Source organism: Neopsephotus bourkii, unplaced genomic scaffold, assembly GCF_033783945.1.
Source record: "Neopsephotus bourkii isolate Nb327-2 ecotype Australia unplaced genomic scaffold, CSIRO-AGI_Nbou_v1 NB_234, whole genome shotgun sequence".
NCBI lineage: Eukaryota > Metazoa > Chordata > Aves > Psittaciformes > Psittacidae > Neopsephotus > Neopsephotus bourkii.
The window spans coordinates 5,451,736-5,468,266 of NW_026900744.1; the positions used below are offsets into that span (position 1 = coordinate 5,451,736).

General features: G+C 39.7%; 2 protein-coding genes across 6 annotated transcripts in view; one reads left to right on the forward strand and one right to left on the reverse strand.

Moving 5' to 3' along the window:
- Positions 1 to 16,531, reverse strand: part of AKR1A1 (aldo-keto reductase family 1 member A1) — a 455,840-nt gene that overhangs the window by 117,166 nt on the left and 322,143 nt on the right. The window lies entirely within an intron of this gene.
- Positions 1 to 16,531, forward strand: part of TESK2 (testis associated actin remodelling kinase 2) — a 119,879-nt gene that overhangs the window by 69,824 nt on the left and 33,524 nt on the right. For all 5 annotated transcript variants that reach the window (XM_061344932.1, XM_061344933.1, XM_061344931.1 and 2 more), the window contains one exon: positions 4,953 to 5,001. In XM_061344932.1, the coding sequence (XP_061200916.1) occupies positions 4,953 to 5,001 (49 nt within the window). The remainder of the gene's footprint in view (positions 1 to 4,952; positions 5,002 to 16,531) is intronic.

A 16,531-nucleotide genomic window follows, 5' to 3' on the forward strand; every position in this document is an offset into this window, starting at 1 on the left:
GCCTTGGGTGACATGGTTTAGTTTGAGGTGTCCCTGCACGTGGCAGGGGGGTTGGAACTAGATGATCTTCAGGTCCTTTCCAACCCTAACTATTCTATGATTCTAAAAGCAGACTAATGGTGTTCCTGGAGTGTTACGCTGTTATGCTCCATTTCTACCATCAACTTCATCTCCTATCTCCATGTCACTCTGGCATACAAGCTAAACATGGAGAACTAAAAGGCTTTTCTGCCTCTGATCCACACTTCTCCTTGCCCTGAGTGTGGGAGTGCTGGCTTTATCACATCTCCTCTCAAAAAAGATGGTGAGGGCAGGAATGGAAAAGCAAGGTGGAGTTCTGGTTTGTACCATGAGATGTTTACTGTAGCTGCTTTAGTGCAGGTTGGTTGGTACAGGGCAAGACTGTAATTGCTGGGGTTAGGGAAAACAGGTTTGAAGCATTTCTTCACTTCCTTATTAGGTTAAGTCCCATTTAAAGTGCAGTGTTGTTCAAGGCTTGGGTTAGATCTGGTAGCAGGGTTATGAAAGGTCTAGTGTATGCTCGTAACATTTGCTGCTTTGCTACTTCCCTGAACGTTGATGTGCTGCTATAGTCATTTGATTTTACACAAATCTAAGTAAGAAAATGGGGCTGGAAAGGACTCAATAAATCTCTGTCCTTGTGTCCTAGGCTGGGAGCCTTAGGGCTGCAGTCTGAGAGACCTGATGCCTTTTCATTCGGGTCATGTCTTACAGGTGTATTTTTCTCATTTTCACAGATTGTTCATCTCTTCTGTTGTCTCTTAGATTAGTATATCTTCAATTTTGAGATAGAATTTCAGTCTTTTAATATCACTACTGTTTGCATGAAAAAATATTTCTTCATTTGATCTGTACCTTGGGGACTTCATTTAAAACATTCTGTACACAGAAAGCCTTAGCTCATGTCGTAAGTGCTCTCGTGGGAGCGCTTGGAGGTATCGCTGTGTATTTGGCAGTGAGTGTGCAGGCAGATTGAGTCATGATTAAATCCACCTTCTTGTGTGCGCACACACAAATAAGCAGTATTGCATGGACTTCTTTCAAGGAGAATTGGATTTCATCTCCTTTAAGACAAATTTGGCACCCTAGGAACACAGTACTAGGTTGGTGGGGTTTTTTGGTGCAGTTTTCTCCTTTTGAATCCTTTCTTTTTGTGAAACTACTTGTGATGGGCTTTGTTACAATAGCTGGAAGGATGGCTTTTGTCTTTTAACATTCCTTTGTCCTCTATTAAACAGTGATTTAACAAAAAGGAAAGTTACTTCTAATTCTCTGTGTAGTGGGTTTCATCAAAAAGGAGTATTTTAGAAATGCTGTGCACAAGACAGCAGAAGAGAGGCTGTTGTATGTGTTACAGAAAGAACAGATTAAATGCTTGCCTCTATGTCTAGCATCAAAACAGTAGAAAACATAAAATCCATTTTTAATCTAGCATGGTGCCTAAAACATTGAGGGTCTTAGTGCAGACTTAGTATTCTTACTCACCCTCTTCTCTGTCAGTGCAACGCCTTTTGACCTGCTCTTTGTGTTACTGAGCTCATTTGAGAGACTTCTGCATTGGTGTGTTTGGTTTGTTTCTTATGCTTAATCTTATAATCAAATTGCTGATTTTTCTCATACAAGAGGACCACAATTTATTATGTTTGAGTGTAGCTGTCTCAGGTTTAGCCACACAACAGGAACATGTCCCAGTGAAGTTCTTTTAATGGGAAGCATGTGTGGCTGTATAATCTGGGTATTATCTTTGATTTATCAAGGAGGCAAAGATTGCAGACTGAGGCTACAGTTCTTAGTCTCCCCTTCCCTGTCTAGAATTTTCTCCCTTGCAGTCTGACTGAAAAGCAGTCTGTCTGAACTGAAAGCAGCTTGGGTAACTACTGTAATGCACTAAGAAATATCCAGAGTACCTTTTCTAGCTCTTGTCTAGGAGGGCAGGTATTCCAGACTGAAGAATAACCTGGTTTATGGAAAGAGACTTCTAACATTTGAACTTTGCTGACATTGCTTAGAAAGTATTTTGTGGTGGAAATATGCAGCACTGTATTTACAAAGGTGGACTCAAATAGCATCCTTTGTATTTGCAGCTTCTGGGGAAATTTTTCCAACCACTAGTTATGATTTTTGGAAGTGCTTCAGCTTTCCTGATAAGACCAGATATACTGTCTTGAAAATAAACTTCCTTAAATCTGCAAATGGTCTCCTGTTTTGTTGATGGCTGGCTCACTGAAGCTTCTTCCAACTAGAAATGCTTATAGGAAGTGTAACCTTTGGCTGACAAGGCATTCTGCTGAAGTTCACCTACAAGCACATTTTGGCTCTGGAGTCAGTGTGTCTAGCCAACAGGAATCATCTCAGCATACTGGACCAGCAGGTCAGCTTCCTATCCACAGAACTTGGAATCTCATCTGGGGCAATCTCAGAAATTGAAATCTTATGTTGAAGTGTATTTCCTGGTAGCAGCTGTGTGTATTATCATTTAGTGGAAATGCTTTCCAATGGTGTTTTGTAGCAGTCCTTGGCTTAACCAGTGGCTTATTATTGCTTGATACAGCAGTGAGGTTTTCCAGGAATTTGGATCACCAGAGGTCTATTCTAGCAATCTATTTTCCAGAGTCTGAAAACTGAGATTCTTGACACAAAGTTTAAATTGTTTCAGTATGTTGCTTGTAAACTCATTAATTCTGCCTTTATCAGTGTATCTGGTTTCTCTTTTCCTGGGTAATAACTTCTAAATATGTAGGGTTTCTAAATGTATCTTTATGTCCAGCTTTTTTCCATGAGATCATGATATTGAGCTTTGTTTTTAATTTCTGATTTAAAGTTAGAAATGTATGTCTGCTTCCCTGTAGAAACCCTAAACCATTAGGAATTTTTGAACCCTTACTCTTGGTAACCTGAGCCAGTGTGTCTTTTCTGCCTGGAGCATAGGTAATGAATACGCTTCCATTGAGACGTCCCTTGACCAAAGCAGGTTGACAGAAAAAGTTAAGTTCTAACCAATCTTTGAGTGACAGTGATGATTTTCCAGCTTGGTAAAAATGAGACATCAACATTTTGGCAAAATTAAATTTAAATTCATAATTGGATTCATATTTTAGAATTAAGCCATACAGCAAATTCCTAGTTTGAAAGTGATGTGATACACCTTTACAAAGGAAGAGTTGATATAGAGATGAAATCATTGCTTTTAATTACGTAGCCTGAGTTTTTGCTTAATGAAAATACTGCAGTACTCAGTTAACCTTGTTCTTTAGCATGTCTCATAAAAGAGGAAAATAATACTTTTGAAAGTTCTCTCATTGCAGCTTGTATCTAAAGGAAAAAAACCACCCTTCCCCCCCCCCCGGCTTCCTTGTGAATAAAGCTATTAAGACCATGTGTGATCGCTCTGCAGACTTTCAGAATTCATTAGGGAAGGAACAGATTTCTGCTCTGGAGGAGTCTGGATTTCTTAGTCTTTGTCAACTTGTTTGCAGAATTGTTCCTATGTGATTGCTTTATGAAGTGAAACTCAAACAGCAATGTTTTGAGTAGGTACTGTATCTAAAAAAAAAAAAATCTTTCTTCCCTTTTCCCTGGATACCTGGTCATGCCCTATTGCTCTTCATTAAACAAGAGAAATTGTGTTTTCACTGTCTCTCCAATTAGTACTTGCGTATTTAATTTGAGGAGTATTACTGGAGGTGAGAATAGGCAACAGACACTCGAGTACAAGTCCTGCTTCTTTGGTTATAAAAACAGATTTCCACAGCTTGGCTTATGCAAAGGGCCTTACCTATGTTATTGTTCTTTGGCTGCTTATAATCTACCAGTCAGCTGTTAGACAAGGGAACAGTGAGGATCATTCATTTCTTCAAAAGCAGCTTAGCCGAGCTAGTACCACATGTGTCTTGCATCAGTTTGGGTTTAAATTCAGAAGTATTTGAGGATTTAAAAGGTCCTTTTCCTTCAAACTCCTCTCCACAAGATTCTCCTGTCACACTTAATAAAACCATTCATTTTTATCACTTGCTTGCAACATGGAAATTTGTGAACACTGTGGAAATGGCAGTGTGGTTTTGCTTGAGACCAAAATCGAAATGCTAAAACTGAGAATTGGTTAATCTGAAAAGACCCAATACTGTAACTGTGCTCTGAAGTGCACAGAATTTAAGTTTTACTGAACTCTTGCATTGGAGATGTTTACTGTTAATATTTATTTGCATTTTGTCACTGTTAAGGTCAGCTTGTATGGGGGTAAAAATGAGCTTTCAGTTGTGCCTGAAACGCAATCAAATGTCTGATGCATTGTCCGTCACTTTCCAGAAGAATCAAGGGTGATCATCATTGCCATTAACAGCAGGAGTCTGAACCTTGTGTGGTGTAGGTAGCTTTTGTGGGGTGTATGCACACTGGATACTGTTGAAACTGGCTTTGATTCCAATGTTGGAAATAAGGGGCTGGGGAGGGGAAGCATACTGCATGTATGTGCCATCGTATTCTTGAGTGGTTAGGAATCGGTTAGGAAGAAACATCTTTATGCTGAAGCAGCAAAATGCAAAAGGGAAGTAATTTTCTGTTTATGCAGACCAACAGTGGATAACTTGGCTTAAACTTCCTTAAAACAGAACTCTGAGATTCTTCCTCTCTGTGTAAATCATTCTATGCTGGACTTTGCTTATTGTCGAATTAGTAACTTCCCTTCTTTAGTTTGAAATGTCTCATGTCCTCTCTTGGAACTGCTAATTCCAGTTATGTTGTAGTACAGACAAATGACTTGGTTTTGTGCTGGGGTATCAGTCTTGCGGTATGCAGTATCTGTGGGGCTGATTTTTCTTTTTCCTTCTTTCATGGCATACGCAGCACTACTTATTAGCTCAGTTTCTTTAAAGAAAAAAACAAAGAGGGGGGGAAAAAAGCCCAAACCACTTTTCTTTTCTTGTTTCTTGTAGGTTTATGGGTGTCTGTGTGCATCAAGGACAGCTGCACGCACTTACTGAGGTAAGACTATTTCATGATATACTTTGAATATGAAACAGTTCTCAGGCCAGATTTTGCAACTGCTGTTCACCTTGCGTGATAGTTTCTTTTATGGTGACTCGTGAGTTAAACACATGCTACTTGCTATGCAGTGGGAAGACTGCAGAATCAGGCCTCAGAACTGTACATTTGCTCATAGCCCTTGTATGTCTTGTCTCCTCAGAAGCACTTACTAGGGAAAAAAAATCACGTAGGAACATAAAATTTCACTGATCCTATTCTACATGAGAGATATGAATTACTGTTGAGCTGCCCCTAAACATGGTTGTTTCAGTGACATTGCATTGTATTTAAATCTTACACTCCATTTGTGTGTATGTTTCACAGGTAAATCTGGGACATTTCAGCTGGGTGGTATTGGTGTATTCAATCCATACTACTTTCTTGTTTGGAATAACATCAAGATTACAGCTTAATCTGCATCCCATAGAAAGGGATTATTTCATTGCCTATATATGCTGGCCAAGATCTGGGTATCAAATGAGAAACTAAAGTTTCTGTTCATGTGAATCTTCCCACCAAGTTTTACTGAGTTGTACATTTAATCCCCCTGGAAACTGCTCAGAAAAAAAAAAAAGAAAGGAGTATGCTCTTGTTAGGAATAGCATTGCCTGTTTTGAGTCAAAAATCAATAAAATGTTTTTTCCTGCTGTTTTAGTTCAGTTACAGATTGAGGGGAAACTCATGTTTGGTAAAATTACTGTTTTATTTTTACTTCTATTCTGTAGAAACTGATCAATTAAACAATTAACCCTTTCCCACCCCCACCCTCAAGGATAAGAATGTTATTAATTAGCAATTAAAACAGGTTCCCAGTGTGCTAGCCAAAAAGTGCTATAAAATAAGAAGACTGGATAGTTATATGCCAGTTATCCGGATACATGTGGCCATCACTTTCTGTAACTCTCATATGCCACTCTGAGGCAAAGATGCACATATGTGGGTGGTGAAATTCTTCACCATCTGGGGTGCCAGTTCTGCAGTTTTAGTTCTAGCTACTATTAGAGTGATGCACACTCTTTCACAATGGCCATATATCTAGTGTAAGAGCAAAAGTAAAGACCCTTTAGAAATTTCAAGATACAGCACCTATGAGGGATCCTTTGATATGAGAGAGAGCTTATTTGATCCCCCTCCAGGCTCCTCCCTGCCCCTGTGCTTGGGAGTGTTTCTAAGATTTGGCATTTGATGGCTGATGAAGACATTCAGGCAGGCTTTGATAATGTTATTGCCTATTTCTTTTGGACCTCTGATCAGTTAAAGCAGGGAGGTTTCAGGCCTTTTCACTAAACATGTCCTGGAAGAGACGTCCTCATAACATGCCACTGTACACAATCTTGGCAGTTCTTCCTCAGTGTGGTTTTTGCATTTGGTTTTTTGTTTGGCTGTTTGGTTTTATGTGTTTTTTTTTTTTTTTCTCTCCATCCCAGTTTCTTGCAATTTTTTTTTTTTTATATCCCTCCCCACCCAGAAAACCAAGAAAATGAAACCAGCACAGATGCTTCCTTACGGAGAGCTAATTTTGTAGCTGCTTGCTTTGTTCAGCTATTTTTGAATTCTTGGCAAGAAAATAAGAAAGACTTCAAAGAATAACTTTTTATAGATATAATTCAGAGTAACAGAAGAGATTCCTGAAGCATCTTGAGACCAAAGAGGAAAAACTTTACAATGAAGAAGGTGGCTGCAAAATTTTGAGAAAGAGAATAGCTTTAATGGCATATTATAAAAGTGCATGCAGTGATCAGTGGACCAAGGTGGATATTTAATGCCTTCAATAGAAGAAAGCGTGACCACAGGCCATCATAAGTTGTTGTAAGGAATCCACGCACCACTTTGTGCAATACAGTAGTTGTTCTTGATTTTACAGAGCTTTTTAAAGTTAAGAGCTGTGTATGTTCCAAGTGGTAGAATTAGTTGTGTTTTCTGGCAACAGTAGTGGGATTTTTTTATCTTGAAGTGTGTGTAGAGTAGTGGTTGAGTTCTGAAGACTTCTGGAGGTTGGAGAAGGGGGCTGAAATGGCTAGCTGAAGGAGTTATTAGTAAGACAGACATGGTGACTCACCAGTTCAAATATAGCCCAGGAGGATGAACAAATCAGCCACTGTCTCGTGGCTTTTTTCAGCTTGTGATCCAAAAAGCTGGTCTCCTAGCTTCAAGTGCTCAACATAACTGATACTATTAGCAACCAGAGAACTTCTGCTGGGATTTCACTTCTTTGGAGATGAAACTGGATTCAGAAGCCTCATTGCTCAATACGTGTCTGAGTCACTTCAAGGAGATTCTTCTCTTGCACTAGCCTGTGCTGGACCTGTTCTGTAAGGAGTTTAATTATCCCTTCTTGTGTTTTGAGAGTACAGTTGATGATATGCCAAAGTAAAAGGGATGTAGCATCGCTTAGAGCTTATGTCTGAGGGTGCAGTGCAAAATCATGTTTACTTGTATGTCTATGTTTCCGTGACAGAAGAATTGAGAACTTGTGGCAAACGTTTGGTCAATTGAATGAGATGGCTTGTGCTATTAACAGGCAGGACAACAACTACAAATGGTGTTAGAGGGGCCTTGAGGGTTTTATAAACCTGTTAAGGGGGCTGCATTAGTAGTATACAGCACTTTGTTATTGGAAGGCAGAGTCTGAAGTATTAGGGATTTCTTTTCTTGCATGTTTAAATGCACAGGAGACTAAACACAGATCATGCAGAACAGTTTTTTTGCTTAAGGAAGGTGTTGATCATATGTAGGCCTTGGGTTTTTTCCTGTTGGCAGCATTTTACATGGGTTTAATTGTACTCTCTCGAGGCTTTTGTTTTTAAAGCTGCTTGGCAATAAGCAGTTTCCATTTGTTTTGGTTTGGTGTTTTTTGAAAATAAGAATGGAATTGTTTCATTATGGACTGCACCAGGACTTTGGCCTTGTTCCGAGTCCACAGTCTTACCAGTTCTGAAAATCCAGTATTGTTTTTGAAGTCCTGCTCAAGCCAGAAGCTATGGCATCTGCCTCTTCTTGAAGCCTGGTCGGTGTCTATCCTTAGAGTCACAGAATGGTTTAGGGGACAGGGACCTCTATCCTTGCAAGCACGTAGTTCAGAAACACTTAAGGAAAGTGAAGTAGATGCATTAATAGGTACCACTCAGATGATTTGTCAGTTATTAGTCTGCTTTACTGATGTGTGAATAGTCTGCAGCATTAATCTGTGCTGATGGGCACATATTTGCTGTGATCATTTTCTGTAAAACCAGGAACCAGGTATTCCTTTCTCAGTATTCAGATCTAATCTATAGCTGGTGGTTTGTTTCTGTAACTACAAGAACCTGTAGGGCTTCCTGCTGTACTTGCATGCCTCTCTAACCTAATTCCAGTCTCTCCTTCAAGCCTCTCTTTGTTTTCCAGCCACCTTTCTAATCCGACAACTCTCTATTCACTTTCATTTCTTAATTTCCTGGCACATAGCAGCATCCTCAGACTTAGAGAAACTTGCACAGTAGTACAGGCTCTGGTGTCAGGATGAGATGCTGCTGAGCATTCAGAGACCACGTCTAAGTTACTGCCAGGAGCTTAGCAGACAGTATACACTCCAGGGGATATGAAGCTGTGAGCCAGTTAGCATGGAGCAGCAGTGGCTTAATAGCAATAGCATACAATCTTATCCCACGCACACTTACCACTGAATGGCTGCATGAGCAAATACCCATTTTAGATGGGAAGCAAACAGATTGATTTTTGTTGCAGGTTCTGCTGGCCTGTGCTATTACACTGAAGCAGATAACGTAGCATACAGTCTGGCATATAAAAGACATGTAATACCTTTTTGCATATCTTAAATTATTTGTTGAACTCTCTTAAGCAGGTTTATCTGAATTTCTAACAGAGATCAGGCTAAAATCTTGTTATAAATAGATGTGTGTATATATATATGCACAGAACGAGTCATACAGTTGGATAATTCCTCTTGAAGGAAACGAAACCCCTGAAAGCTGTGTGTATAGGAGATGAAGATGGGAGAACTACTCAGTGTTGATTGGGATATCTTGAAATTGCAGTTGCTTCACAAACAATAGCTAATTATTACAACAGGTTTTATGGCTATTAATTCATAGTGGATGATAGTAAAATAAGAGCACAAATGCTCCACTGCTACAGTCTGATGCTGAAGATTTACTTGCTCAGAGCAGGATCTGACATGCATTGAAGCATTCTCAGGCAGGGAGTAGGGTAGTGGCAGTGTGATAGGAACACACGGCCTGTGATGGAGGGGTGGACAGTACTGATTTAGCCAGCAGGTGGATCTGCTTGACATGTCTCTCCTGCAGTCTTTCAGTCTTTCTTCTTGGTGTATTCGACCTAGTCCATCATTCTGATTCCATCTGAGCGGTGCAGTATTAGATATTTCATGGGTCTAAGAGCATATTTGAGCAGCCTTGGTTTTAAGGTGCTGTATACATGGCATTGGAGCAATGGTGAGAGAACTCTAAGGGGTGAGCTTTCTGTGCTCCTGGCTCCTCCAGGGGAGGAGGTGCATGCATCCCATGCAGGGTTGAATGGAAGTGCGTTGCAGTCTAAAATAGTGTGATGGTGTATGCAGTAATGCATGGTGGCACTGTATAGTGTAGACAGCAGAACCTAATGCAAAGGTATTAGGCAAAAAGTGCTGTAAGAAAAATCTCGACTGCTGCTTTAAGCTTTTTTTTGTTCTTTTTTTTTTTTTAAAGGATCCACAGAATTCCTTGAATTCCTGCATATTTGTAGTTCAATTATATATATATGTATATATTTTATAGCTGTTGTCATAGACCTCAGGAAAAAATTTACTATGGAAATCCTTCCAGGCATGTTAATTTTTATCTTGGGCAAGATAATGGCTATTGGGTAACTTGGACACGTTGCACCATAATAGCTTACTGAATTGGACACTGCTGTTTTTACCAGTAACCACAATTCATTGTTTTGAGACAAAAATGCTGTTATGTAGCAGTTTGGAAAAGACTTTTCCCTCCACCTCTCCCCTTCTTAGCTTTCCCCTTCTTCCTTCTACTCATGAAGCTCATCTTAATGTAAAGCCTGTGGCTTTCGAGGGGAGAGAGGTTTCTTCAATAAGTTCCTCTGTGATAATGGAAAACTTTCTTTCTCTGCTGTTCCTCCCAAGAGTAACAATTTAAGGAAACTATAAATGCAATTAGTGGAGTTCCTGGCCTTCAAAGTCCTTCCTTTTTAAGTAGGATTTAATTATTTTTTTTTCATTTGGAGATAGCACTGATTAGGAAGAAAAAATACTAAAAGCTTAAAATTATCAGAATTGTTACAGTTGTGCTGAAGGGAAGGTAAGTTCTTCAAGTGAGAAGGTCCTTCTGACATACAGCTTGCACAAGCAGAGCCTATCATTTAATTAAAATACCTAAGTTTTACTTGATTTTCCTTCTTTCTCTTTTCCCTCCCCTCTGTTCTTAGGCACCTTTCCGTGGAGAGCCTTTGACCCTAGAATGGAGAAAACCTCACAGACAGATGTCCTCTTCTAAACCTTTATGCTACAGCAAAACCTGTAGGCATACATTGCCTTCTAGTTAGCAGCTGCACACTTCTGAAAGTTTTAAAAAGCCTTGGAGCATCATTCCTTCCTTGCTTCCTCCTCCTCCCATCTCCTGTAGCACTTGCTAATCCCTGCTGTTATTCTACCAGTGTGATTCATATTGTTTGAATAACTTCAATTTTACTCATGTAACACTGCAAATATTTAACTCTGCTTTGGTGATCACAATAGCCTGTCAACCCTAGGGAACTTTGCGTCCTTATTGCTGTGGTTCCTATTAGCAGTCATTCTGCAAATATTCCATACAGCAAAGGAATTGTTCCCAGTTAGGTACTGAGCAACCTTGTGTAGTGGAAGGTGTCCCTGCCTCTGCAGAGGGGTTGGAAATAGATGAGCTTTAAGGTCCCTTCCAACACAAGCCACTCAATGATTACCTGTTTACCAGCTTGGGTTTAGTTCCTAGATAAGATGGCTTAGGTGGTTGTCCCCCAAAAAGAATAGCTGCACTTGATTAAGCTATGCTTGGAAACAACTGAAGATGAAAGTTGTATTAAAGGTGGCACCAAGTAAAAAATTAAAAGAAATGAAGGAACTCTCAACGTCATCCAGTTAGAAAATGTTACTCATCTTCTGGATACTGCTGGATTTCCAATTTCTGTGGAAAAAAAATACGGAGTTGTTACGGAAGCCTTTTACTTCATGTGATATTAAATATTTAGGTATTACTAATGTGTAAAGCCAAGCTGCACCGATTAGAGGCTTCTGTATCAGTTTGTATTCCATATCTTGTGCTGTTCGGTAGCTACCCCTACTTATTGAAATCTTCCTTAGGCTCTTCATACAGTGTTTCTGACTGCAGCGTTGAGAAAAGAAAATCAAGAGGAGGAGCAAAAAATTGGAGGGGTGGGGAAATGTTTTAGAGATACATAGAGACGTTTCAGTCTTTTGTCTCTCCTCAGATTTTGGTCTGTAATTCTGGTCCAATTTGGTCTCATTTGCATACATAAAGTATCGTACTTGTGTGTATTAGAGGTCTTGAGCAGTATGTCAAGTTATTTACTTTACAGACTTGTGGAACTGGTAACTGCTGTGACTTTCTGGGGGAATGAAGTGAGCGACTGTGCAAACGGATGGCTTTGTTGCAGCTCTGAGAATATACCTGTTAGTTCTCAATGTCTTTGTTTTAGAGGAATAAGTCTTGATACAGAGCACTGTAAAAAGATGGAATTTACTTTGAAGTAACTTTAAAAATAGATTGGCACCCTATGATGACAAAGGGTATCTTTCAGATTACTTTCAGCAGCCACCAGCTGGCATTTTTAAATGCCTTCAGGATGCTGCAGAGGGCCTGCTGCTTAAACTTTGTAAGAACTCCAAGTATGTGTAAAATTCTACAGATTAAATTGATCCTTATGATCTCTCAGCCAATGAATAGCATGACCTGTGGATTAATACTGTAATAAATCTCTACTTGTATGCTTTATTCTTTTTGTCCTTAGTTCAGATCTTTTTTTTTGTAGCATTCATTAGAGCTACAGCTTCATTTTTATATACCTCCCTGGGCATAGGAAGAAGAGTTCTTTCAGTGGTGCTGTACTGATGCCAGTGCTGGAAAATGTAATGTGTAGAGGCAGTCTGGGCCTTTGCAGGTGTAAACCCCAAGTTATCAGAAGTATAAGTTTAGCCTTACCAAAAGTATGTCAGGAGCCTCGGGTCCTCTACTAAACTGTGGTTACTTTATACCCCTTCTGGAATGGACTTGGGTATTAGAACTGAATATATTTCATTCCAGGTAGGTATGCTTTGATGACAAGAATGGTGATGTGGTATAAAGCTAGAGTACCTGTTATTTGCTTGCCCAGTTTTCTGCTTTTCTTGTAGGACTAGAAATCCAGCCAGCACACATCTGTGTTATTTCCTCTGTTAATTTGGTTGTTTGGGTTCATTAGCTTTTCCCTTACAGGAGTTATTAAGAGTCAGGCTTTGCATATACTTGCTGTGGGATCAAGAGAAGACCATTTATCTGGACCCCAGGGATTTGACCTCTAGAGAGGAGTTAATGGTCACCTTGTCTGCTGTAGCAGTAGTTGCACTCCCCCTTAATGAGTAAGGACTGTGTGAGAAGTTTGCTGTAGGACCTGAGCAGAACAGGGGTCATGGCAACAGAAAGCGGGTTTAAAACAAAGGGAAATAACTTAGGTTTTAGGAAGACTAGGCTAGCCTGTAAAACAAAAGGTGAGAATCATTCCGTTTAATTGCAATAGTGTTTATCAGCACTAAAAGAGAATATATGCATCACATGAGGTGTCTGTTAGGACTGTTCACTATTTGCATAGTGCTTTATGTTTCTGTTCTTGAAAAAAGCGCTTACCACAGAAAAAATGCTGAGAGCTAATAATGCTTTGAAATATCCAGTTAATTCCATCACCCTTTTTTAAAATACATAAAACTGTGGAAGCTTTTTACTTTGGGGAATAGAGTTAAGGTGAACCTACAAGATGCAAAGCCTCTGTTACTGTGTGCATGCTTTGGAACATGTGAATATCAGCTCAATCTTTTGGGGTTAAAAAGCCCAACAAACTAAACTTGTACCAAAAGACAAATCTGTTGTCTGGGCTTTCTACTTCGTCGCATGTGAACACATGGGCTAAGTTGGGAAGAACTGAAAGTATCACCTTTGTTGTCACATACAACAGCTATTTTGCTGAAAGGAAATAGAGATAGGTAATAAGGACTTTTCTTAGAGCCCGAAAGTTATGAAGCTTCTCTTTATATTCTGAGATGAATGTGTTTATAAGATGGCAAACCAAGTATCTAGCAATATAGTTTTGAAATTTTAAAGATCCTGAATCTATGAAGTGATAAGCCTCGGGATGTGTTTCAGTTTTCTTGTGTCAAAGTATCAGTTTTACCTTTTGCTTAAATTATTTCATATTTAAAAAAAGAAGTTACCTATAAATTTTACTATTAGGCAGTTGTGTGTATCCATCTGAAATAAGTTATTTCAGTGGTTTTGTCCAGGACCACATGTAGAGCCTGTGCTTTTTCTTGTTCCTGTGTAGCTTCCAAAATGATTCCTAGTACATCTCTGATGGTTTTGAAATGCAGTTATAATTGTTTTTTATAAGCTTGGTTCAGTGCAGACACTTCCCTTCATCTCCTCATTGTTCATAATAGGATTTTAAAAATACTTGTCAACACTTGGGCCATATTTGGGTTCAGTTTTGCTCTCTTCACAGCATATGGAGTGTTGGTTTCAGTTTTGCTGTAACAGTTTGCTCAGGTTCTTGATTTAATTTATAAAAAGTGGCTGAATGCGCTCTCAGCAAATGTAGGTTGATGCTTGATAATCAGCTTTACCGCATCCTTTCTCTGTGCCATACAAGGCATCATGTTTCGTCTTCAAATCTGTGTCCTTTTTTCCCGTGTATTCAGCCTCTTTAGAGGATTACAGCATGTCCCTCTTTAACTTGAGAGATCCATGTATGAAAGGCTTAATATATCTGACATTACCCATCCTGCAGAATTGAAGAGACCTATTCCTGTGCTATTGATCTCTGTCAAGAAACATGGGTAGCTCTAGAAGCAACCATGTCCTGATGCACTATTAACTGGAGAGTGCCAGACTAACCAACTGTATTGTTTTGAGATGAAGGGTGTCTGCCCTAACTATATTTTTTTTGAAAGGGTGAATGGAAAAGGGAGAAAAACCCCAAACCAAACAAGCCATTTCCATTAATGATTCAGTCTAGATTATCAACTGAGTGACAGTCAGAAGAATGTGAGCACCATCATACTGATTTCTAAGCCAAATACATCCCACTTTTGTTGAAATAACGCTGTAGGCACTTGTAGTGAGCCTACATGATTCGTTATCCCAAGAGCTGAAGAAGGCTCTGGTACCCATCGCTATACCTTCTGTATCAGATATGAGTTAGGCTGATAAAAGGTAGAAGTAAACCTGTTTCATCTGTATGCAGCAGTGGATGCAACATTAAATCTAAACATGGTACATGTGAATTAGACTGCTCAAAGTAAGTGGGATTTAAAAAAAGCTTATAGAAAAGGGAGGGTAGTGATATAGGACTTGGAAACTTACACTGTTTAAACCTTACGCTATAATTTTAAGCTTTCATTAATTATTTTGTAACAAGAAAGCAGCGTGTCTTAGTGAAGTTATTTCACAGAAGTTAAGACAAAGTACATATTCTTTACTTTGTTTATACTGTTTTCCTTGGGAACCAAATATTTTTGTAAATTAGTTAAAAGGAAAAAAGACTTCAGTCCCAAGCACAGCTTGATGTGCTGCACATACCAGAAAAGTCCATTTAAAATCACACAAGGGGGCCTGGCTTTCAGTGTCAGGAGGCAGGAAATTTAGTGCTCTGGCTGAAATTCCATCTCCAGTTCATACTCTTGCAGGCTGATGTTGTGGCATATGTGGTGTGCTTGACCCTTTAGTTCTTTCTCCAGCAGAAATGATACAGGCCTCCACAGGAGTCTGTCTGATTTGTAGCTTTGCAATTTTGAGTGCTTAAATATCAAAAGTCAGGTTCTTGGAAAGCTTGTAAAGGACCTTATTCAAGTTAGGTGATCTTTCCATTATTTTTTTTCTCCTGCATCTGATGGCTATTTACTTCTTTACGAATGAAAGCGAACCATTCTCGTCTGAGTATTGCGATCAAAGTCCTGGGGTTTCCAGGAAAACATTAGAGGGTTTCTTATTTTTTTTTTTAACTCAGTTTTTGGGTTGGTTATACCAAGTTAGCCCCATGAAATGCAGGGGCCCCTGTGTCATAGCGTCAGTTTGATAGGAAATTAAACGCTCCTGTACTTCATCCCAACACTTGTTCTGAGGACAGGAGGAAGCTTTAATGACAGAATTTGTGTGATTTCCTGTGGCTGTGCCCGATTCCCTCAAAATGCATCTTCTTTAAGAGAGTGACTTCCTCTTGTGTATATGCGCAGAGATAGAATACTAAGTATGAGAGGTTCAAGTGGGTCCTTGAATTGATGGGATTTTGAACTTAACCACGGGAAGTTCAGGTTAGATCTAAGGAAGAAGTTCTTTACTGTAAGGGTGGGGAGGCACTGGAACAGGTTGCCCAGAGGAATGGTAAATGCTTCAGCCCTGGCAGTGCTCAAGGCCAGGTTGGACAGAGTCTTGGGTGACATGGTCTAGGGTGAGATGTCCCTGCCTATGGCAGGGATGTTGGAACTGGATGATCTTAAGGTCTTTTCCAACCCAAACCATTCTGTGATTCTCAGAAAGCTGCAGTAAAATGTTCAGTTGTGGGAAAGAGAAAACTGGCAAAAACTTTGGCTTATGGAGAATGCAAGCTGGCCTTACAGGTTCTCTTTCAGGAGGGAAGTACTGGCAGATCAGTTAATGGAAAAACCTACTGTAGGTTGGTGGTGACCCAGTAAATTAAACATGCTAGGGACAGTTCTACAGAGGAAGTCTCTCCTTATGCCAAAAGCAAGCAAGCAATGAAAGTTGTGCAAGGAGTGCATTGTGCTGAAGGTGCAGGGAAACTGCAAGATGCATTTGCAATATGTGGTTAGCTGAGGAGAGAAGGGCGAGTTCTCACAGAAAGGGAAGTTCAGATGTAAAAAGTACTATAATTGATACACTGAAGAAATACACATGTAAATAGAGAAGCCAAGGCTTTGAAAAGATGAGTCTAACTTCAGGCACACAGTTTATATTTATGCATGCAGGTGCTAGATCAGAAGAGATGAGCAACCAGTTATTTCAGTGAGAACTTCTGAATGATCGAGCTTTTGACTTCTAGTTTCTCTTAAATGCCTCTGTGTGAACTGAAGAAGTCATAGCTAAACGTCTTTCTTTCTCTCCCTTCTCTCTCCCTTCTCTCTCCCTTCTCTCTCCCTTCTCTCTCCCTTCTCTCTCCCTTCTCTCTCCCTTCTCTCTCTCCCTTCTCTCTCTCCCTTCTCTCTCTCCCTTCTCTC